This window comes from Macrobrachium nipponense, chromosome 1 (assembly GCF_015104395.2).
Source record: "Macrobrachium nipponense isolate FS-2020 chromosome 1, ASM1510439v2, whole genome shotgun sequence".
Taxonomy (NCBI): Eukaryota; Metazoa; Arthropoda; class Malacostraca; order Decapoda; family Palaemonidae; genus Macrobrachium; species Macrobrachium nipponense.
Genome location: NC_087200.1, coordinates 88,970 through 115,000, shown reverse-complemented (window position 1 = coordinate 115,000; position 26,031 = coordinate 88,970). Strand labels below are relative to the sequence as shown.

The window sequence follows — 26,031 nt, the reverse complement described above, 5'->3', positions numbered from 1 at the left end:
GAAAATATATGCTTTGATATACAACGAAATATTTCTAATACGATTTTGTGATGAGTGATAGTTGTATAGGCGACCAATAAATGGCGTTCAGTCTGTTTGTTAGTTGGTGCTGCATTGTTAACACGTCGTTGTTCAGTTCATTGTATTTGTGCCTATTTTTCGTGTTATTTTGTCTATTTTATTTAACCATGGGTCCCAAAGCTAAAGACAAAGCAGGTGATAAGAAAAAACCCAAGAAAAGGATTTCGATGGAAGCAAAACATGAAATTATAGCAAAGCATGAACGTGGCATTGTATCGTCGATTTGGCAAACGAGTATGGTCGAAATCCTTCTACAATATCCATGATCATCAAGCAGAAGGAAGCTATAAAAAACCTTCCAAAGCCATCACCATTATTTCTAAACTACGAACTGATTAAAAAATAAATAAAAATTAGTTTAGCAATGTTATTTCATTTGTGTTTATTACGTAGTTATTAGTGTACATACATAAATAAAAAGAGAACAAATCGTTCCCTGCCACCCTTCCCTACCTCCTCCCCCTGCTGGCCTCACGTCATCTTTCGTTGTGGTAAGTAAAATTCCTTTCTTTTTTTTATTGATTTTATTAACATTTATTATCATTTATCACATTGCTATGTTATTTTATCATTATGGGTGTTATTACTCGTTTATTTGTGCATAAATTGTGTATATTATATGTAATTTAGCTGTGTTTAGATGTGGTTTCATAGCGCTAGAACGGATTAATACATATTACATTATTTTAAATGGGAAAAATGCTTTGAGATACAACTGTTTTGATATACGACGATGGTAACGGAACAAATTAAATTCGTATGTCAAGGTTCCAGTGTACTGGATAATGTCTCTCTTTGGATACTTCGATTTTGCCAAATCTTGAGGGCTACAAGAACAGTTGATTACTATTTACGTATCATATAGACTAATTAAAGTAAACGTATCATTAAATAGGCTTATATTATTAGTATCAACAAAACATTTACTGGCATGAGTCAGAGGCCGTTTAACCCTCTTACGCCGAAGCCCTAAAAATCAAAACCTCTCCTGTATGCCGGGGCCGGTTTGGAGTGAGCGCGGAAGCGGAAAATTTTTTTTTTTCAAAAAATCACAGCGTGCTTAGTTTTGAAGATTAAGAGTTCATTTCTGGCTCCTTTTTTTTGTCATTGCCTGAAGTTTTGTATGCAACCATCAGAAATGAAAAAATATCATTATCATATGTAAATAATGCGATATATGGTAGCGAAAAAAAAAATTCATATATAATTGTATTCAAATCACGCTCTGCAAAAAACGGTCAAAGCTAACGAGTTACTTTTTTTTCGTTGTATTGTACACTAAATTGCAATCATTTTGATATATAATACATTGTAAAACAATAAAGGCAACACCAGAAAAATATCACAAAATGATGTACGAATTCGTAACACGCGGACGTAAAAAAATGTTTTTTTAAAAATTCACCGTAAATCTAAATATTGTTCTAGAGACTTCCAATTTGTTTCAAAATGAAGACAAATGATTGAATATTACGATACTGTAAGAGTTTTAGATTAGAATTGCAGATATCGACCATTTCGGACGAGTTAAAGTTGACCAAATGTCGAAATTTGTATATATATATTTTTTTATATGCACATATTTCGGAGATGGAAAAAGCTACAACCTTCAATTATTTTTTATTGTATTTTTCATGAATTTGCGCACATTTTGATATATGAAACTATATAAAAAGGCTAATATGAAAGGGAGCAAATATTAGGATAATGCGATGTACGCATTTCGGAGACTTGTGGCCGCGAATCGGCGCGCGGAGGGAAGTTAAATATATTTTTCAAAAATTCACCATAAATCACAATATTGTTCTAGAGACTTCAAATTTGTTTCAAAATGAAGATAAATAACTGAATATTACTAGGCCATAAGAGTTTTAGCTTACAATTGCGTTTTTGAACTATTTCCGTAGAGTCAAATTTGACCACACGTTTTTTTTCTATTTATCGTGATTTATATGCAAATATTTCGAAAAAAGAGAAAAGCTACAACCTTCAATCATTTTTAGTTGTATTCTACATGAAATTGCGCACATTTTCATATATAATACTTTATGTAACAGCTAATTTTAATTGGTGCAAACATTTCGACAATCGCACAAAAAAAGTTTTTTTTTTTCATAAATTCACCATAAATCGAAATATTGTGCTAGAGACTTCCAAGTCGTTGCAAAATGAAGGTAATGATTGAATATTACTAGAATATAAGAGTTTTAGCTTACAATTGCGTTTTTCTACCATTTCCGTAGAGTCAAAGTTGACCGAAAGTTGAAATTTTTGCACTTAACGTTATTTATATGAAAATGTCTCAAAGCTGATAAAAGCTACAACCATGGGTTGTTTTTAGTTATATTGTTCATGAAATTGCGCACATTTCCATATATAAAACTTTATGTAACGGCAAATTTAAAATGGTGCAAACATTAGGACAATCGCACAAAAAAATTTATCGGAAGAGTTACCGCGCGAACGTAAGGAAAAAGTTTTTTCATAAATTCACCATAAATCGAAATATTGTGCTAGAGACGTCCGATTTGTTGCAAAATGAAGGCAAATGATTGAATATTACTATAATATAAGAGCTTTAGCTTACAATTTCGTTTTTCGACCATTTCGGTAGAGTCAAAGTTGACCAAAGGTTGAAATCTTTGGACTTATCGTTATTTATATGAAAATATTTCAAAACTGATAAAAGCTACAATCATGAGTATTTTTTTGTTGTATATTACATGAAATTGCGCACATTTTCATATATAATACTTCATGTAAAGGATAATTTAAAATGGTGCAAAAATTATGTCAAATTGACGTAATAATTTTTGAGATGTGTCACATACTTTTTAGTGCGATAAGAAAGAAATTCGCGCTTGTGCGCCTGCATAGTGATTGTAAACAAAACAACGCCTTGATCCGTGAACTCCCAGCATCCCCCAAGGCGCGTGAATCAAAAGTTTTTGGCTGGTAGACCTATAAGTATTTTTCCGCGAATTTTTAAAAAAACTTTTTTGAGTCGACGTATGATACGTCCATTCGGCATACGGGAGACATTTTGACTCGACATTTAATACGTCCATTCGGCGTAAGAGGGTTAATGAAACGAACACTTCTCTGTCCTTAACTTGGAGCGTCGGAAGACGCCTCTCTCTCTCTCTCTCTGATCAAATTACTGGATAATGTCTCTCTTTGGATACTTGGAATTTGTGTTGTAATCTAACCAGAAACTTCGTTTTGTTATTATTACTAGAAACAAGCAATGATTTTTTCATTATTTGCGCTTTTGGACTGTTATATGTAAACTTTGTGCATCGCAAGCTAGTATGTATTCATTCGCTCTGAAACCAGTTCCGCATATGAGGCGTCACTAAAAAACATAGAAAAATACGACATAAAAAGTGTCGAAAATCATCATAACCTCAAAATTTTTGTTGTAATCTACTTATTTTTATTAATATACTGTGCTAAACTATAAAGGATTTTTATCATAGTATGCGTTTTTTAAAAGCGTCATTAACTCGGAGCGTCGGAAGCGTCAGCGTCGGAACAAACGTCGTAACCCATGGTGGATTTTTCAATGAATATTTAAGAAGAAGCGTCTTAACCTCGGAACGTCGTAAGCCAGAGCCGTCGTAACCCGGGGACCTACTGTATATATATATATATATACATATATAACATCATATACTACATACATATACATACATACATATATATATATATATATATATATATATATATATATCTATATATAGATATAACATATATATATTACATATATACACACACACACAGTAGAGACCCGGACCCCCATCGTATTAGAAATCAAAATAATCGGATTTCAACGTAAATTTTTAGTAAATGTTGCATCTGAGCTCAAACAAAAATCCGACCCAATGAATCTCATGATTTGGATAAACAAAAGTGGTTTGGTCAGTCGCCGCAATAGGCGTTGTTCCTTTGCTCATTTGGTGAGGAAAACGGTAAGAACCACAGTTGAACTTGAGATTATTGAAACTTATAATGTAACAGGCATTTTGTGACAACCTTAAAATCCTGTGAGATTTTTAATGATAAGCTAACCCTTGAAGTGTCGATAGTTGTATCAGTAGTTAGCTACAGTCACAACTATCGAAAAACTATCGACACTGTAAACAAAACATTTGTAACCTAATAATGGTAAAAACTATATGTTATTCAAGTGAATCATTAGTGATACAACTTTTGATACTGTAAACAAAACAACTAATTACAGCAATTACCACGGATAATTACCATAATTAGACGTTAGGATGAGTGAGTTCCCATTTTGTTACAGGTGTAGGATCTCTGTCCATAATTCTAAAAACCGAAAAGGTCTATAAGCTCAAAAGTAAATATTTTCTGGAGAAAATGATAATTTGAAAAAGTTAAAAGTATTTTACAGAGTTTAAGCATTGTCATCATACACCATTTGAATTCGATATTGTTTACATTCTCAAAATCTCGGCTGATTGAGCTATCATATCTTCATTGTCATTACACTTGGCTGGTAGTAGATTATGTAATTTTGATACTTTCTTGTATATTAACAAAGTTGGGTTTAAAAGTGGCACAATACTTGATTGTATAAGCGTTAAGTGTGATTTCTCTAGTTTTGAACATCAATTTCGCCTGCGCCTTTTCTTCTTCTTTTTATAGTGACGGCAAATGACGTCGGCAATCACCCGTTTCTCGATTTTGGTTGCTTATGTCTGTACTACAGGTTTACAATTGCTTCATCCGTAATAAAAAAAAAAAACGGGAATATGAGAGAGAGAGAGAGAGAGAGAGAGAAAGAGAGAGAGAGAGAGAGAGAGAGAGAGAGAGAGAGAGAGAGAGAGAGAGAGAGAGAGAGAGAGAGAGAGAGAGAGAGAGAGACTCTGTTGCCTGGGTTAGATTGCTACACTGACATATCCATTAGCAGAAGTCGATCATACTTATTGAGAACAATGACCATTTTAATATAAACCCTTGTTTTACTGTATCTAATCACATTGCATGTATTATTACCATATTATCAAATTATAGTATGGACAGAACAATCTGCTATTTACATTCTGGTTTTGTTTATGTTCTTAAAATATCAGCTGATTTAATTTTACCGACATGATTGATGTCTGAGATGCCGAATGGAACTTAATTAATTTATGAAAGAAAGTTGGGTTTAAGAATTGCAGCTACTTTTTTTACAAACGTAGTATATTTTTAAAAAAAGTGCTTCATGTGTGTTTTTGTCAGTTTCAGACAATGCGTTTGCCTGCCAAAACATTTTACAGTCTGGTGATTATTCGTAATTCCCAGTCATGCTCGACTTACGAAAATTACAGTGCTCATAATTTGTAGTTCCCAGTTGTGCTTCATTTCGAGCCTTGTTGTTTCTAAGGGGTAATATTTTTCTTGGTAGTTTATTATAATCAAATTACGTAAAGGGTTTTATGATATCGATAGCTTGCCAGCTATCCTTCCTTAATATAGGGATTCTTTCCAATTTTAAAGGAATACATTTATGAGGATCTAATTTCAATGCGTAGTACTCCGCCGATAATGATGTCACATTATAAGGCACAAAGCGTCTATGAAAAGTACCCCTATTTAACAAGGATATTTTATGAGAAAAAATGTAATATAACACGTACTGAAAGATTTTAGTTATTTTGTATACAGTATTCCAGTAGGCTGTATGATATTTTGTTTACGTCTGTTCACGGCCACTAGCTAGCGACTTAACTTAAGGAGTATTTCTAAAGTTTATAACATAATTTGGCTTGTTTTTAATATTCTATTAATTTCTTGTAAGAATTAGACTTGATTTTCATTATTTTATTATTAGCAACAATAATTATGCCTACCCCTTACAGCACACTAGGCAAGGAAAGTTAAGATACAGTTTTTTTTTAAATCTTTAGACCTATATTATTCAATAATGCCACACCTGGCAACGCTAGAAAGGGGCGGAGCTTCAAAATCATCGCGTTTGTTGCTTTCTAGATTTCCATTAATTTTACACCATAAAGATTCTGTAGAGGTCCGATAATCATTTATTCTTGAGTGTAGATACAGGCTCTATATTACTTGTTAATGTTGATTTGGTAACGTCAGTTCAGGGTAGAATATCGATCATCCTATTTTAAAACCTACTGTGAAACTTTATTTATAAGTAACGTTTGACACTAAATTGACGTAAAATGCATACGTAATTGAAGACGGATCTTAAACAATGAGAGAAAGTGTTTTAAAATTTGGGCAGTACTTGTGGAAATCGTGAGGAACATTACAGTAAAGAATGAAATATTATGATGATAGAGAGAGAGTGCGCAATCATAGGCTTATCGATAGTGATAATTAATTCATTATACTTTGAGAGATTAGGTGGTAATATTTTTTCAAATGTATATATATATATATATATATATATATATATATATATATATATATATATATATATATATATATATATATATATATGACTTTATGTCCAAAGCAGTTTATTCCTCTCTCTCTCGCTCTCTCTCTCTCTCTATATATATATATATATATATATATATATATATATATTTATATTATTATTATTATATTATTATTTATATTGCTACTTTCAGAATGCATATTTCCCTCTTTGAAATGTCATGTAGATTGTGTAACATTTTTTCAGATTCCTAGATAGCTTAGAATAGGATGTTTTAAATGTGTGTTCAGATTTCGGATTACATGTTGTAAAAGAATATATATATAACGTAAAAAGAGAGAGATTTTCTCTTTGTCCGTTCGAAGCTATGAATGTTTAACTTTTATTTCAACACTGTAAGATTAGAGGGCCTGCGAGATCCGTTTGCTTTCCTAAATCTGTCAACGCATGTGATAGCGAGAGAATTGAGTCTTGCGTTGTCATCAAAACATGTCAATCTTAATTGTCGCTCAGCCTCCGTTTCAATCGAGTAGAGTACGTCTTTTTTTTAACAGACTGGACTCGTACGTGTATATCTTTGATCAAAGCCACGTGCATATTGCGCATTTCTTTATGAAGATTGCATCAGATTTCGAACTTACTGGAAGCATTCGTGACAAGAACGTTTTGTATCATATCTGGCCTGTCCAGTTTTTGCAAGGGAAGAAGATTTCATTAGATCATAGAACCTTGAGGCGGTTAGATCGCTCTCTCTCTCTCTCTCCCTCGACATCATTGAGATTATATTAACGTAACGTAAATTGGTCACTCGTAAAGTTTTAGAATTTCATATTTGATATTTCTTAGAGTTTATTTAGTGTTATTTAGTTTCTTTTGTGGAATCTGAACAAACATTGTTTGTAACGGCACCTGGTTTTTGTGAAATTGTGTAAGACAAGACTGCAGCAGAGAAAGAAGTTGGTATACCAAAAAGGTAAAGTGTTATATTTTTGTTAGTTGCAACTAATAACGGATAGGAATTGTGTTTAACCAATAATGGATAGGGAGTGTGGTTAACTAATAATTGTTAGGAACAGTGGTTAACTAATCACAGGTGGTTATGAAGGTTTGGTAAAAACTGTTGGTTATAATGTTTTGAGTGAAAAAGATTTACACTTTTACACATTGCGTATTTTTTGTGTTTTGTGTTTGTCCCATTGTTTGTACACTATTTCATTTTCTTATTGAAGTGTTTCTTTTTATTTTATATTTTCATTTACATTCACAATTTGGTTGACTTAGTTATTTTCATTGCTTAATCATTGCACATTTAATTAAATTTAACACTTGTGAATTAATTTGCATTTACTTAGAATTATTTTCAAGTTTTATTATTGTTTAATACTTGTGAATTAATTTCAAATTTTCAATTATTGCCTAACACTTTTGAATTTCAATTGAATTAATTTTCTTGAATTTTGTGATAAATTAATTTTGACTTAATTTTACTTAATTTGATTCAAGAATTAATTAAACTTTACTTTGTTTTCAAGTAACAGTAATTTTCCATGATATTGTGAATTTCACTTATAAATTTTGAATTTAATAATAAATTTTTGTATTTAAAATTTTTATAATTGTTTTTATTTTTATCCCAGTATATTTGCATATGATTATGATTATGATAGGTAGAAACATAGAGTGGTAATTGATTTGCTTTCCTTCAATTTACTTGAAGTGACTTAGAACCAGGGAAGTACTTAGACTTCTGAAATCAGGGAAATACTTAGACTTTTAAAGTTGTTGATGGAGTGATGCCCTTTGATTAATTTAATTACTTACAAGATTACCTCACACCTGTTTTGATGAACTTAGTCTGATTTTCTGCAATACTGGTAAGTGTTAAGGGATCACTGTTGCCTTTAGAGTATTCAGTCGTTTAAACGTGTTATGAGGGTTCAAGTGTCTCGCTTTTGGTGAGGTAATATTTGATGCATGGTAACCAGATACTTGGCACTTCATAACAATATATATATATATATACATATATATACATATTTTAATGAAAAAATACAGTAATTAGTGAATAGGGTGTTGTTCTATGAAAAAAAGTTAATTAGTAATAATTTTAGAAATGCCCAAGAAAAATCCACAAAGTAGTGAAAGTTCCCCATGGAAAAGTGATTAATGTGTTCCACAAAACTCTGCAACAAAATGGACCACGGAAATGCGAAATGCATAAAACTGGAGGCACTGTATGTATATATATATATATATATATATATATATATATATATATATCTATATATATATATATATATATATATTGTGACAAAGTGCCAAGTATCTGGTTACTACACTTACCAATCATTAATTGTTTCCTCACAACAGCCAGACACCTGAACCTTCATCACAGGTACTAAACAACTGAATACTCTAAAGGCAACAGTGACCCCTAAACAACTTATCAGTATTGCAGAAAATCAGACTCAAGTTCATCAAAACAGGTGTGAGGTAATCTTGTATGTAATTTAATTAATTATAGGGCATCACTTCATCAACAACTTTAAAAGTCTAAGTATTTCCCTGATTTCAGAAGTCCAAGTACTTCCCTGGTTCTAACTCACTTAAAGTAAATTGAAGGGAAACGGCTCAATTACCAATCTATTTTCCTACATAAACATATCATATAAGCATGTGTACTGGTGAAAAAGAAAACACTTACAAAAATTTTAAATACAAAAATTTATGAAACTCAAAATTTATAAGTGAAATTCACAATATCAGGGAAATGTACTGTTACATGAAAACAAAGCAAAGTTTAATTAATTCTGTGTTAGGTAATAACTAAAATTTGGAAATTAATTCACAAGTGCTAAACAAAACTAAAAGTTGAAATTCTAAGTAAGTGCAAATTAATTCACAAGTGTTAATTTCAATTAAATGTGCAATGATTAAGTAATGAAAACAATTAAGTTAATTAAATTGTGAATGCTAATGAAAACACAGAAAAATGTGGAAAATACCAAAATTGTAAAAAAGTACTAATCACACAGAACATAAAAATAAAAACACACACTTCAATAAGAAAATAGATAAATGCACAAAAATCACCTCAATAAGAAAAATGGATAAATTCACAAAAATCACTTCAATAAGAAAAATAGATAAATGCACAAAAAAATCATTTCAAATGAAACACACAAAACAAAAATTTGCAATGTAAATTTTTTTTAACTTGTTTCATGAAACCACTGTAACAATTAGTTGCAACTAATAAACTTTCAGTAACATTACCTTGGTACCTACTAATTGTCTTTCTGCTGCAGCTAACTCCAAAAATTTCACCAATTCACAAGATTTCACAATAGATAAGGAAAGTTTTTTCAAAAATTCACTATAAATCGAAATATTGTGCTAGAGACTTCCAATTTGTTGCAAAATTAAGGTAAATGATTGAATATTACCAGAATGTGAAAATTATAACTTACAATTGCGTTTTGCGACCATTTCGGTCGAGTCAAAGTTGACCATAGGTTGAAATATTGGCACTTATCGTTATTTATAATAATATTTCAACAAGCATGGGTTGTTTTTTGTTGTATTCTACATGAAATTGCACACATTTTCATATACAACACTTTATGTAACGGCTAATATAAAATGGTGCAAATATTACGATAATCGGACGAAAGACTCCGATTTTTTCGGCAGTTACCCCGTGTACGTAAGGAAAGTTTTTTTTTCAAAAATTCACCATTAATCGAAATATTGTGCTAGAGACTTCCAATTTGTTGCAAAATGAAGGTAATTGATCGAACATTACTAGAATGCAAGATTTTTATCTTACTATTGCGTATTTTGACCATTTCGGTTGAGTCAAAGTTGACCGAAGGTTGAAATTTTGTCACTTATCATGATTTGTATGAAAATATTTCAAAACTGATAAAAGCTACAACCATGTTGTGTATTTTGTTGTATTCTACATGAAATTGCGCACAATTTCATATATAAAACTCTATGTAACGGCTAATATAAGATGGTGCAAAAATTACATCAAAGTGACCCAATAATTTCTATGTGTCACTGATGCTTTTTAGTGTAAGAAGAAAGAAATTTACGCATGCGCGCCTGGGTAACGCTTGTAAACAAAAAAACAGCTAGATCCGTGAACTCCCAGCATCCCTCAAGGCAATATTGTAAATTTTTCGTCAAGTAGGCCTACAACAATTTTTCCTCGAATATTTAAAAAATCTTTTTTGCGTCGACGTATCATATGTCAATTAAGCACCCAACAGACAATTTTCGTCGACATATTTATAATATGTCCAACAGGCGTTTAAGGGTTAAACGCTGTACAGAAAACTCGATTGCACCAAACAAACTTAGAAGCCTTTTTCACTTGTTATTATACTCATCAAGGTTTTACCATTGTTTTTTCTTGCTCCCAATACCTCATGAAGAGAGCTGGAAGCCAGTTTTGGACGTTTCCAGTCTCAAGTTTATTCAGTGAGTCATTCACTTTGGTCCTAGTGGCCTTTTGGAAAGGCAAAGTAATTCCTTTTGACCATATGTAGGACACTTACTTCCTCGTCCCAGTTCACCTTCAGTTGAATAGTTTGTTGGTGGCCCCACAGGGAATGGTTCCCCAACTTTCTTTACATTCATGAAAGATCTTTTCAGGCAGTCTTATTTGAAAGGATTCCATCAGACCTCTACATGCTTCATCTGACTGTTTGGCGATTGTCAATTGACTGGAAACAATCCTTAAGTCTAGAAAGTTTATTGATCTTAGCAATTGTCCAGAGTGATATCCAGCATCTGTTCCACTTGACATCCTGATTTAAGTTCTACCAGTACCTCGGGTACGCAAAGCAGTTTTCTGTCACAGCGATCAGAGGATACCACTGCTTTATATTCAGTTCTGTGTCATGCTCATTGCATTGTAGCTCACGATTTGAAGTTTGGAGAGGTTTTCAATCTTTTGTGCAGGAAATTTCATCTTCCTATCATGATTTATGATGAATTTTAGATGTAGTCCTTCAGATTTTAATATAACCTCAGTTGAGCCTTTTGATAAATATCACTTAAGAACTTTGAAGACACTTTTCTTTTAGTTCTTGCTGCGGCAAAGTGTATTACTGAGCTTCAAGCCTTATCATGTATGTGGGCTTTGTTCCTGGTGGCAACGTCTCTTCTTTCATTGCTTAGAGAAAAGATATAGAAGCGAGAGTCCTTCCAGATTTGTGATAATGCCTAATTTAACTGCTTGGTAGGCAATGAAGAAATAGCCATTAATTTAGAACTCTTCAGGGTTTACCTGGACAGGCATAAACCTGTAAGAGGAGGAGTTAAGAATTTATCTGTGGTGTTAGAAGGCCAAATAGTCATATATCCAAGAATGGTTAAGTCAGTGCGCACACAGTTAATTCCTGAGCTTTTACCATTTTTGGAAATAATCCTCACATCTTCCTTACCATAAGCATGTCTTTATTTCCTTTAAAACCTTTTGCTAGAGAAAGTTGTCATGCAGCCAAGAGAATATGTAACTGTTTTTTCCCCATTATTTGCAAAATATTTACATTTAGTATAAGGTGAAAGCCCTTAGCCTATTGTTGTGGCAGGCCACTGTCTCCTGAACCAAATATGATATTAACTTTGCTTTCAGTCTTATCATTAATTGTTAGGAAATCCCACTAGTAATGAATTCTGGAAGCATGAAGGTACACTTTGGTGTATAGGAGCACACCATATATGAAGGTGGTAGCTGTCTTTACTTTTGGACTGTCGGTTATGGGCTTTTGACTCGGGCACAGGAATCACTAGTACTCTACGAGATAGCGTCCTTTTTTTCCCTGTAAGGATCCTCTGACAAGTCTCACTATGAGGGCCGTACATCCTGTTGTGGTTCCCACTTCTGGTGACAGTACTTGCCAGTAAGGATCATACAACAAACAGGAATGCTGAGAAGCTTTATCCTCCCCATTAAAAAACTTAGTTTGCTTGGCTGAAAATTGTTTCTTTGGCAGCACTAACCTACCATCCTCATTCAATGTAATAGTAGGTAAGATTCATTCCAAATAATGAAAATTTTTTTGATAAAATTATTTGGATACTTAATTACTTTTAAAGTGAAACCCACCCAGCTTCCCCACATTTTAGTGATTAGGCATGAAGAATTCTGATGAACGTGAACATTCCAACGCCACCTGGTGGGAAACAGGTGATTGCAGACAGTCCAAGCAGGTTACCCAAGCATTATATTTTTTTTAAAATGCCAATTGCACCTAATTGCACATAAGATAAAGCTAACTTCAACACCTAGGCAAGTTTCCAAATGATTACTTGTATTACAAAAAATGTACAATATCAAGTATTTATCTTTAAAATTGTTATAAACTTCTTTAACTACTTGTAAACTGTAATAAGATGTTACCTTATGTTTATCTGCTACAAAGTTGTGCCATTGTGTTTTGCATTACCTTTTCTGAGGGAATATTAACACTAGAAATACATTCCAACAGGTACTGATTCCCATTCATTGTGTTAGATGTAACATCTAAAAGATTTTAAAATACACATCCTCATACAAAAGTATGCAGGTTCAGAGTTACCGTATATACTCGCGTATCATGCAACTTTTGAAGACCTAATTTTGGAGCTAATTTTAAGGGGGTCGCATCATACATGAGATATAAAATTTGAGTATGTAATAATCTCATATTAGTATCGTACATGAGATATAAAATTTGTGTATAAAATAATCTCATATTAGTATTGTAAGATAAAATACAAACATAATGAATAATATGCATCTTTTCCATGGATCTTTTAAAAAGTTATGCTTTACTTCACTGCATCCAATAATATTATATGTATTTTCATATTATTACTTGTTTGTATTATAAAATACAAACATAGCAATCAATGTTTTGGTCTGGAAATCAGCTGAGGGCAATGCGAGGTTAGTTTGTTTTCTGCTTCTAGTTAACGCAAATGAATCTCAAGATACTCTGTTTATATGGGGCAAGGTCATTTAACGTTATACTTAGTTTTTCAAGTCGAAATATCACTTAAAAACATATCGTTTGTGAACAAAATTTAGTTATTATTTTCGTTAGTAGATGGCGCCGAGGGCATGTTTATAGCATAAACAAAAATCAACAGATTCCGTTTGATAGTTTTACTTGATCTCATCAGAATACTGCAAGCTTTACATATTTATCCTTTATTGGAGTGAGAACAGTAAAATGTATTCTTTTATGCCCAATATTTTTGATTAAAACACGTTTCTCTCAAATTTTGTTTACGGTCGAGTTTGATGGTACTATATCGAAGTTTGCAAGCTTCATCCACGTTGCCAATGCATGATAATAGTCATTAGCGGATCAACATTCTTTCATCACCTTCAGCTAAAACTTACAGATTAAATTTAGCAGTATATACCCTTGCCAATCTTTTCTCCATAGCGAGTAATGATAGTATAGTAATGTAAAAATATATAAGTCCTATTCTCCTTAACATCAATTGAAACATAACTACAGTAATTTTTTACTATTGTACTATGGTTGAAATGCAAGCAAAAAGGCTGTTAATCTGATCCGGTTGTTCATAGCAAATCAGCTGTTTCTGGCCGTACGCATTTTAAAAACAAGTATATCATTACTAACGATACTTTTGGCATTCTCTTTTACTTTTTTAACCTTAATTAGAAGATGGGATAGATAAAGAGATTGAGGAAAAGGGGTTAGCCTAACTAAAAAATGGAATAGGTAAAGAGTAGGAAAAGAGGTTAGCCTGCTTGTTTTGTGGTCTTGTCAATTTAACTCGCATGATACGCGAGATATGTGATAAAACAATTTTTTAAGGGTGAAAATTTGGGGGTCGCATGATATGCGAGATCACGTGTTACATGAGTATATATAGTAACTGTACCCCTTTGCAGTCCAAAAAGTTAGATGTCTTTAGTTGCACAGTAGACTACATTTGCCAATATGAAATCCCTCCCTTAGCAGCAGGTCAAGTTCAGGCAAATATTGTTTAGAAATATTTAGTTATATATACATTTATGAATTAGGTTTTGCACGCTAATCCATGACAGTTTTTCAGGTTTGTGGTGTTCTAAAACAACTTTCCCGTGTCCACTCTCTGAATAATGATTTGAATGCTGCAGCCTCTGCTCTTGACCAGTGCCTTCACACAGAAATACAAATTTATGGCTCTTCATCTCGAAGAGCTCAAGCATCTCGTCTAAGGCTTCGGGAAATAATACAGTATGTTTTCATTTTGATGTTGCCAAGAAAAAGGAATATTGGGTTGATTGTAGAAGTAGTGAGACAACTTATGCACATTTAGAACACAGTATGAAATTTAAAATATCTGTTCAGACCTTAATTTACTTCTGCCTCAAAGGACTGTATGGATGGCTGACAGGGTAATTTAAAATCCTCTATTATAAAATACAGGTTTGTTCCATGGAGAGGGCCTTAAGTTTATGCAACTATTGTGAAACTGAACTCAGTCTGACTGGTGACCCCCACTGACTTAGTAATAGGTACCCATAACACATGGTTCATTTATTTTTTACTTACTGAATTATGTAATTATTTTTATTCAGAACAGTGGTTGCATTCATGGGACACATGACCAAATAAGGTACAAACTCATGGCACTTTATTCAAGAGGTTATTCAGACAGTTTGTAAATGGTATCACCGAGTCCTTCATTTCGTGATCATATACTATTAAAACTGGGAGAAAGATACTATTATAGCCAAAATTATTATTATTATCATCATTATTCAAACAATCAACCTTATTTATATGGAACAAGCCCACAGGGGCCATTGACTTGAAATTCATGCTTCCAAAGAATGTGGTGTTCAGAATGGAGACAATGGAGTCAATACAGCAGCCTTTCTTAAAAGGGCCCTTCTCGGGACCTCAAGAATATGTATTTTCACATCCATATCCACCAGGCATCCTCATTTCATTTGGGGCAGCATAGGTATGTCAGATCAGTTAAACCCTTAAGAGCCGGGCTAAAAAACCATATGCAGCATCCCAGACCGGGGAAACTTTGTTGGTCAGTTTAAAAAACACACACATCAGTGGAAAGAGGAAGATATGCAAAGTGTGAGAAAAAAGAATTCTAAAATATTTTCCTTACCTTCTACAAGAAGTATTAAATTACTATTCATAACCCCTTGTGGGGCCTCTTTTACAATACTCTATAAATTTTACCAAGTTATAAAAGTTTTTCTAATAAATAATTTTATTTTGTAAAATCATACTCATAGCTTATACAATATCTAAACAGATAAGAACTAAAATCAGTAACAAATCCTGAGTATTTGTTCTAAAATATTTATGTAAATTTACTGAGATCAAAGATGCAGTTACTTTTTTGGATTATACATGTCTTTTCTGATATATTTCTTTGCAAAATTACAATTATAACTGACATATACTATCATAAAAGATAAGAATTAAACAACAGGAACCCCTGGGTATATTTATGAGCCAATTTATAAAAGGACATCATGTGAGAGAGAGAGAGAGAGGCACTACATGCTCCCTTGAAGTCAAGATCACAACTAACTTATGAGCCACATGCTTCCTTGGTCTTGGCTAGTCTAAAAGTTGCCATTAGTGAATTCATGGGCTGTAGAAGTATTGGAACCTCTTTCCTGTCCGATTCCTTCAAATCGATGGGGCATAATATTGATGCTTACCATAAGTGAATCCATCCACAACCCAAAACCTGTTAGCATTGCTAATCATATGAGGGTATCTGTCCATTAAGGGTTATGACTTGAGATGTGCTTTGATAAATGATTGATGATGGCACTAAGAGCAATAGGATTAAAAGATCAAATTTTAAAAGTACAGGTAATCCCCAGTTATCAGTTGATCCGGTTTTACTTGTTTAGCACCATAAAATTTGCAACTTAGGTGCCAAAACGCTGAGTTCGGTTATCAGCGCAGAGTTATGGAGTCGCAACTCTGAGTTCTGGTTATCAGTGCAGAGTTATGGTGCCATATCATACCTAACAGAGGTGCCATTAACTTATCAGTGCCATTAACTGGATATCAGCGCCATAAATAGCCGAGTTTCGGTTAATTGCAGTTTTCGCTTATCAGCACCCCACCAAGAATGGAGTCCCTGCTGATAACTGGGGACTGCCTATAATATGTATTTTTCCTAATATAAAAACCTGAAGTTCCATACATAGGGATTTAGCTTCAATCATGAGCTGGAAACAGCTGTTTAAACTTACTGACAAGGTAGTTAACCATTGACTGGTAGTGGGAAGCCTTGCCCACCTGTTGGTCTGCACTCCACGTTGCCTTCCTGCCTATATGCCAGATAAGAAAGGTGGCTGAGGTGGGCGATAAATGTGAAGAACTTTTGCTCTTTACATGTGAGACTTATACATTGGTAGGAAGAAATCTGGGTACTCTCTGAACCAACCGGTAGGTTTACCCAACCTGGGAATGTCATCTTCCTGGTCCACCGGGAGCAAAGGATGATCCCACACCAATAGCTTGTTGCACATATGGGATGTTGCAGCAGCAAGACCTCTAGATTATTTAGTATGGCTTTGCAAAGCAATTACTTAATCAGGCTGTAAGAACCTTGAATGAAACACAAATATGAAACTGATGGATTTGTTTTACTTTCTGCCAAGAAAAGTATGCATGTATCTTACTTTAACCAGACCACTGAGCTGATTAAAAGCTCTCCTAGGGTTGGCCCAAAGGATTGGATATTTTTACGTGGCTAGGAACCAATTGGTTACCTAGCAATGGGACCTACGACTCATTGTGGGATCTGAACCACATTATATCAAGAAATTAATTTCCAATCACCAGAAACAAATTCCTCTGATTCTATGTTGGCAGAGTAGGGAATTGAACTCGGGACTACCGAATCCGTAGGCGAGCACAAAAAACACTCTCCCAAGGAGGAACTCCCTTGCCAAGAGAGGAGGGGGACTTGCATCTGTTCGAAACAAAAAACCAAAGGACTGGTTCTTAGTCATATAAGCTTACCTGCACTTCATTGTCTGCCCAGCTTGTACGCAGCCTAGCAAGCTAACTTTCTCCCTACGAGGAGGAAGGAGGAGAAGGGAGAGAGAAATCATTCACCCTACAACTCTCTCACTAGCTGAATACCTTAGACAAGGTACTGCCTGTCTCTAACAGGGAGCTGGGCTAGCTCTAAAACTTGTTGTGCAGTCACCACAGGACTCAAGGAAAATGTGTCCTAGGGCTTGTGGGCAACGTCCTGCAGGTAAAAAGATGTACGGGTGATCTGATCTGACCACAAATCCACACACAACACCTGGTGAACCAATTCATGAACTCTCGCCCAGATTGCACACATGCCCTCCATGCTGTAATTGCCATATGCCCACTTGGTCATCCCACAGTACTAGAAGAAAAAAAAAATTGTGTTTTTGGATATCTCTTTCTTGGCCTTGCCAGTACTCATGAAGAAGCATCAACACTCAGGCCTGAGATGTTGAGTTCTCAGTAGGTAGTACCACAACACCCTGATCACCAAAGATTAAATCCTCTAGGAAGGGGATTGAAAAGGACTCAACCCTGATGTCAGGGACCAATAGATTCTAAGTCTTTGAAAAGGACTCCACCCTGATGTCAGGGACCAACAGATTCTAAGTCTAAGCTACAAAATCCTGGACAAATTAGAGCAGAACAGACCCCCTTCCCCTTGAATACCTAACACTGTAGAGGAGACCAGGAAGTTCAAATAACCTCTTCGATGATGACAGGGCTAAGAGGAAACAGTCTTTAGAGTCAGATCCCTGTCTTGTCGCTTGTACGCGCAACAAGGCAAACTCTTTAGATCACAAGTCGCATCCAACTCAGGGGACTTATTTGAAGTTTCTCAGGAAATTGGAAATATCCCATTATCCCATGAGGAGGGGAGATTTACTTCGTTTAGTCTCAAGACTTTGCCCAAGGCTGACCTTGTAGTCCTTAATAGCTGATCAGAGAGAAGCTTCTCACAGGAAAGGTACACTAGAAAGTCTGCTATTTGCTGAAGACAGGCTCTGACCAAGGATGACAGGTGACCTAGAACAACTTGCCACTGCTGAGTGGGTAGTTCCTGATGAGACAGGAACTTGAGTGCAACCTCCCTGAATTTGATGATGCAAGAACCTGAAGGAAATGTTCAGTGCTGTTGTATCTTCAGCATACCCTCTGCTTGGGAGTTAGATCCAGTTTCCCAAAGTTTATAATGACACTCAGATTGCGACAAAACTCAAGAAGACAGTCCCTGTCTTGTAGCAATTACAGAAGCAAGCTCGTCAGAACTTGAAGTTCCATATACACTAGCCAGCCATTGAGATACCTCAAAAGGTGTATCCTATGCAAATGGGCCGAAGCTGACATTGGTGTGGAAACTTGCATGAACATGTGGTGGTGGTTGCAAGCCTGAAACAAAGTTCCCTTAATTGATAGAACATCCCCAAGAGGGTAAAGCAGTTACTTCTGAAAGAACCAGTTGATGGGTATATGGAAATATGCATCCTTGAGTTACACAGAAAGTACAAAGTCACCCTCTCTGATATAGTCTAGAACTGTGAACTGTTTCCATCTGGAACCTGGTCTGACGAATAACCTGATTCAAAAGAGAGGTTGATAACTGGTCTCCAACCAAGTGATGCCTTCACCCAAAACAGCCAACTATGATAACCCTAGAAACTGATCCTGAACAACTTAGCATCATATTCACCTCCTCTTGAAGAGCTGGGAACGTAATTCCAGAAGTGGACTAGTGAACAAGCTATGAGGAGCAGGACCATGAAGGGCAGTAAATATCCTTCCCATACGACATCTCCCAGGTAGGTCTCTGCTCCATGCCACTGCCATGTTGTCCAATGCTAAATAGGTGCCCCCACCCCTACTATCAATAGCCAGTAGGGAGGACCACCACCTTAAGTGTCTTCCTCCCTTCTTCTTTCCTTTCTGGTGTAGATGGGAGGCTGAAAAGAGTGAGACTGTTCCCTTTTCTACAGGGACAGAAGTCTGTGGTCCTCTACAGGGAGCAGACAAAGCCTGACACTGCTTTGTCCCAAAGTGAATGGGCCAGCTGAACCCAAAGATTTGGCTGTAGTGCCTCTTGAAGGCATGGGGTCCTTGTAGGACACTACCAATTGAAGGAGGGTGCTGATACTGTCCAAATGCAACCTGTACACCACAGCCTTTACTTTGCTTTGAGGGAAGAAAGAGGTGGGATCCAGAACCAGTCCATTCTTGAGAGCCAATAACATCTTAGTGCCAGTGTACCTTGAGAGGTTGGATAACATTGTATCTTGCCTCAACAAGACTAAATTGGCCTACATGTTTGCCATCTGGTGGGTAAGGTAGGTAATTGCAGTAACTCCAGCATCTTCCTCAGGGTGCGACACCCTAAGGAGAATGCTACTTCAGCTACTGTGAAGAACCAAAGGTCCAACCAGGATAATGCTTGGAGTGCTTCCATGGCAGTTGATTCTAAAACCACCTCCTCCACACACAAGCAGTCTAGCGAGAAACCAAGAGACAAATAAGTGAGAGCCAGATCTACCTGCAGTGTCAGTATGGCTCCTTGTGTAGGTAAGTAATATTTATTCTGGCGAGCCAAAGGCAGAGGAAGTAGCTTACTAATCCAGCCTTGACGAAGTAAATTATCTTGCCCAGAAGCCAGAGAATTCATATAGTCTCAAGACCCTGCTAGCAAGCTTGGACCATGGGAAGCCAATCAAGGGCCTGGGTTTTCCCAGAGTACTCACATACCTCTCGATGGCTGAAAAGTTGTCTGCAGAAGAGATTATAGTACTTTCCTCAACCTCTTGAAAATGAATCTCTGAGCAGTACTTGTATACCAGATTTACTGGTAGCCTTTCATTCCTCTCCCACTGATCTTTGGTCATCTCTGCACAGCTTTGGGAATCATGTCTTATTGCTCTAAATATTTCTCAGGCATTTGACGGTGAGGCATAAGTTTATACCATCCAAACTTCTTGCTTTTGGTATGACTTTCCTTATGCAAGCTTATTTTCAGTTTTAATTAGAACACCATCTGTTATCGATTTCACAAACTTCTCCATTTTCATGTATAGCAGTGTTTTCCTGCAGTCTTTTACCACCTTTTTATTAATGATGTAATACTTCATTAACAAATCACATTTAGTCTCAAGATTGCCTTACCCTTGTCTATTAAATCTGATCATGTTAGCTTATCTGAATTGGGATAACCTAATCAGAATCAGGGACACTAAAACAGTTTCTACCTATTACTCTGTCATTCTCTTAATTCTGTTATTTTTCTTCATGAGTTGTTTTGACTATCATAATTCAGATTGCTGAATTTGCCTAAAAAATTGGGTGTATTATTTAGATGTCAAAAATTTTCTTTATGCCAGTTAGTGAAGTTTCATTTTGGTTTTGTCCATACATAATACATAGTACACTGTATCTGTTTGGAGTATTGCTGCCATATTTAAAGTATTGGAGTATGTACTGCTGGCATATTTTGTCCCCCTCCCTGATATGATTGAATCCGAGGTACGTACTCCATTATGAACAATAACATCATTTTTGCCTTATCTCTTGATCCCTTTATTCTTCCCATATTCCAGAGGAAAAGTTAAAGACCAGACCTTGAGCTAGAAAAGTGAATGGTACAAGAGGCCAATAATGTTACCAGACAACCTTGCCTCTCACCACCAGTAAAGAGTAAAAGGCCTCTGCAAGTTGCTAGGAGGAAAACACAGAAATATCAGCTAAACTTATTTTGAAATGTATGGGAACATGAGCATCTCGATAAAACTATAAAATTCAAGTACTCTTGACAGTAGTGCTAAAGAAATAAATGTTCTTGCAAAAGTAAAAACTCCAATTTTCCCCTGACAAGATGCACCCAATAGCAGTTGCTGTTACTCGGAAAGTTAAGGTAAAAGTCATAATTAGTTCCAAAGATGGCCAAGGGTAAACTCATGTACAAACTCCAAGCAGTCTAAACCTTAATTTAACATTAGGCAAAATCCATACATAACAACTCTGACTAATCCCTTCAACCATGCCTGTTCTATTTAATAACCACTTTTAAACCATGAAAGAATTATGATAAGGTAAGCAGAAAAACTCACTGACAGATACACATACAGTAAGACTTGATCATTTCCGTTTATACTAACTCATGCTTGATTTTCTGCCTTTGTACCAAGTTTGACTAAAATCCATTTAGCCATGTAGAAGATGGAGTGATAAAAATAACTGTCATGCCGAAAGACAGACAACTATAGTCGATTCATTTAAGGTAGATTCTTGCGCCTACGAGACGTTTGTTTGGCAGCCCCCGATTGGCTGGTACCGGGAGGTAGGCCGCTCACTCATTGTGTCATATTTTCGTCTGTGACTAAGAAAACATGCAGTATGTTTATATTTCTTCATTTATCCCACGTTTTCCAAAAGATAATAAAGTTTTGGTCATACCAAAGGATTCGGTATGACTTGTACAATTAAATAATCTTTTCCTGAAACCAATTAGATAAAACACAAAGGAATTACAACGAGTAAAAGTGAAGAGAAAAAATTTCAATCTTTACACCTGTTTCTATTTATCATCGGATTTTTAATAAGTCATACAATCAAGATTAATTAAAACTTGTATTTTCATACAATAAAATCACCCTGAATACGCTGGTGCTTTCAGATTTTGGATGCGTGTAATATGTGAAGAGAAAATGAAGAATATGTCTGATTATTTTGCAGCCGTACTTGACTCAGCCTGTTATGAAGTCAATCTTTCTTAATTATTTGTTGTTTATTTCTTCACTGAGATTATTATTTCATATCACTTAAATAAGTCTCTGATGTCTCTTTCATTTGAAAATATATTCATAAAATAAAATTAGAAACAATATCTTGAGACAACCTGATTAAAGTTTAGGCCGAGTTGAAGAGTGTGAAGTCGTCTTTCCACAGAGTTCAACTTCTTTGCTGGATTGAATTCCCCGCGGCCCGCATGGGTCTGAGCTAACGATACCAGATGCATCCATCTGATTATTATTATTTTTTTCCTTATCAGATATGCCCAGACATACTATATGATATTGAATTTAAAATGTTCGACAGTTATAATGGAAATTCTGTGTATTTATTTTCAGAAAATGTAATAATATAACATGGTAAATATTGTCGAAACTGCAACCTTTTATATCGCTAATTGGCAACTCAAATCTCTCGCTGAGACGACAAACGCAACAACGACGCCTTGCAGATCTCATTCTCTCAGCAATACCATCAAACTTGAATCATTTACTGATGCAACATAATAAGACATATTCTTCATTTTCTCCTCACATTTTACACGCATCCAAAATCTAGAAGCACCAGCGTATTCAGGGTGAATTTGTGGTATGAAAACACAAGTTTTATTTTATCTTAATCGCGTTAATGATGCAAAATCCGATAAATAAAAACAGGAATAAAGAATTAAATGCTTCTCTATTCACTTTTACTCATTGTAATTCCTTTGTGTTTTATCTTATTGATTTCAGGAAAAGATGACTTAGTTGTACAATTAATGCCGACCCTATGGTATGACCAAAATTTTCCTATCTTGAGCAAAGCGTGAGTTGACTGAAGAAATATAAACATAATATTGCTAGTTTTCTAAGCCACAGTAGAAAATAATGAGACTGAGTGAGCGGCCTACCTCCCGGTACCAGCCAATCAGAGGCCGCCAAACAAACGTCTCGTAGGCGCAAGAATCTACGTTAAATGAATCGACTATAGGTAATTTCCCAATATGCAAATATATACATGATTGTCTACCTTTGCACTAAGTTTGATCAAAGTTCTTCAGCCATGCACTTGACATGTAATGACAAGGCAGATATGACTGACTCTGTGGACTGATACACTGATGATCTCCCTTCATGCAATACATGTGTGATGGTCCAACTTTATACCAATCTTGACTGAAATCAGTTCAACATTTATAGTGCCATGCAAACATGACAGATAGGCATAGATGGTCTCCTTTCATTCACTTGTACCAAGTTTGACTGAAATTCTTTCGACCCTATAGGAGATGCAATGAAAAAACAGGGATGACTGACATTATAACAGAGACCATTGACTGTCAGACATGAAAATATTTACAAGATTGGCTGCCTTTGTACCAAGTTTTACTGAAATCTCTTCAACCTTACAAAAGTTGCAATAACAATGCAAGTAAGACTGATACATTGATCAACATAAGGATGATTTCCCTTCATGCAAATCCATCCATGTTCTACATTTGTACCAAGTTTGACTGAAATTCTTTCAACTATGTCAGTGAGTCAAAATACCAGGCAAGTAGTATGACTGATGCTCTTGACAGACAAACAAAAGATATTGCCTCCATCAAGTTTATGCATGATACTTTGCCTTGTTCCAAGTATGACTAAAATATTTTTAGTGGAGAGGAGTTGCACTGATATGGTAAGCATATTAGCCACATGACAGACAGATGGACAATTTAATTTCATGCAAATCTATACAGGACGGTTTACTTTTTATCATGTTTAACTGAAATCCCTTTAAACATGGGACTGAAATTGTGATCACATGGTGATGGTGACCAACAAACAAAACTAGTAACACATATGCAGTAAACAAAATTGGTGGAGGACATGATTGTTTCTTAGTTTCTAAGTAGATACAACTGTTTTTATCAATTTAACTATAGTTTCCATCTTTTTGTATATTTCAGGCATTTACCTCTAGCCCAAAGGATGAAGATGTGGAGAAAACATCCCGAATTACAAAACAAGCCACGTTTTAGAAATCTGTAAAAGGTCTAAGAAGAATAGCACTCAAGTTTTACATTTCTTCTTTAAAATAATACATTCTTCACTATTTCTTCACTTTACAATATTTTATGTTCTTCTTTGCGTTGCCATAAAATAATAAATAACTCAGCAGGTTTGCTGTATATTGTAATGAAAAATGTTTCTAGTTACTACTCTATAGTTTGCTTTATATTGTAAAAAATTTAATCTAGTCATTTTAAAAATAGTTATGCTCTGTTGAAATTATTGTTTAATCTATTCATATGAAAAAATAGTTAATGTTAAGAGTTCCACATTTTATGAATAAGTATATCTTCTGTACCTTTTCCTGGATCTTTCTTCCTGGGTAAAACTATCCCAGTAACTATGTTACCATGCTTTGTGATTACTGTATGTACAATTTCAAATATACTGACGAATATAAAGGCTGCAATAAAGTCAATTCCTAGATAAAATTTTGTGCAACCTCAGTTGCACAAAGAAAAGATTTTAATGCAAATGATAAGTGCTGGGGATGTAGTTTTTGCCTAAATTATTACCTTATAAAGGTTATAGACATGTTACAAGAATTTAGTATTTGGTATAAAACTTTTACCAACACACATTGCCATCCTTCCAGTCCAAACAACTTCTAGTTTGCAAACCAGATATATAATTCCAAGAAAGATGGCTCAGTAAGAGAGAATACATATATTATAGTTGATGGAGTAACACTTAAAAATACACTAACAATGATAAGTTTTTAAAGTAATTTGCATTTTTCCTAAGTATAACAAGCAGAGCCTTTTATACAGTAATATCCTTTACTGTAAGCTGAAGAAGTTCATTGAACTTGTCAATAAGGTAGTAGTTAATTGGTGGTAACAGTAGATGAGTACAGAATACCATTCTCTTAAATGGCATCACCAAGCATCAGCCATCGTCTGGTGTAGACATCTTGTTTTGCTCTCCATTATGCTGTTATTGTGTGCATTTTAGTTTTTTTCTTGATGAAGAAAAACAGGCACAAAGATGGTGATGCTGTGGGGAGAGTGATTGCTTTTGTCCCTTGTTAGTACTGACTCACACAGGTAGTCCATACTGTTTTGTGCAGGGACAAGACATTGTTTTGCCTCTTCCCCCCGGTAAGAAGTGCATTGGTTGCCCTCACTGTCATTAGGAGAGGTTTATTAGGAAGAAGGAAAATGATAAGTATTGTTTGCGAGTCTCCTTGGGAGGGAATATTTCACCGATGACTCATCTACCCCATTCAAGTTCTTTTCTCCCAGCCCCTATCCCTTCCTGTGCCTTCTTTGTCTAACGCTCCCCTTTGGGTCCAGGAAGGGCTACTCAAGGAAGGAACGAGGCCTAATGCCTGACATGCTTTCTCCTTGGATGACAATTGTGGTGCTTGGGACCTCAACCCATGTACTCTTGAAGTTCCTGACATACAGCTGTCTTTCACGGGGTACCTGCAGAATATGTGGCCTTTTTCAAACATTTCAGGAGGAAGTCCATCTTTCAGTGTGTTCCTCAAACCCTTAGCCCAGAAAAGGGATTTTGCGCTGCTCCTGCTCCTCTCAGCCCCAGAAAAGAGATATTGTGCTGCTCCTGCTGCTGTTGCTCTCTTCACTGCCAAAAGGGAGGTTGACCATGCAGTAGTGGTGGTACTTTTAGTCATAGCTCCTGCACCTTCTTCAGCTGCAGCTTGGATGATGCT

General features: G+C 35.2%; 1 protein-coding gene across 6 annotated transcripts in view; it reads left to right on the top strand.

The window, feature by feature from the left end:
• LOC135219088 (tetratricopeptide repeat protein 23-like) overlaps positions 1–24,886 on the top strand; it is a 224,105-nt gene extending 199,219 nt beyond the window's left edge. The window contains exons 11-12 of one of the 6 annotated variants that reach the window (XM_064255516.1): positions 14,585–14,748; positions 24,254–24,886. In XM_064255516.1, coding sequence (XP_064111586.1) covers positions 14,585–14,748; positions 24,254–24,335 — 246 coding nt within the window. In that variant the 3' untranslated portion in view covers positions 24,336–24,886. Of the gene's footprint in view, positions 1–14,576; positions 14,749–24,253 lie in introns of those variants that run through there. The other 5 variants (XM_064255515.1, XM_064255518.1, XM_064255517.1 and 2 more) reach the window with 5 other exon arrangements.
• Positions 24,887–26,031: the final 1,145 nt, after the last annotated feature.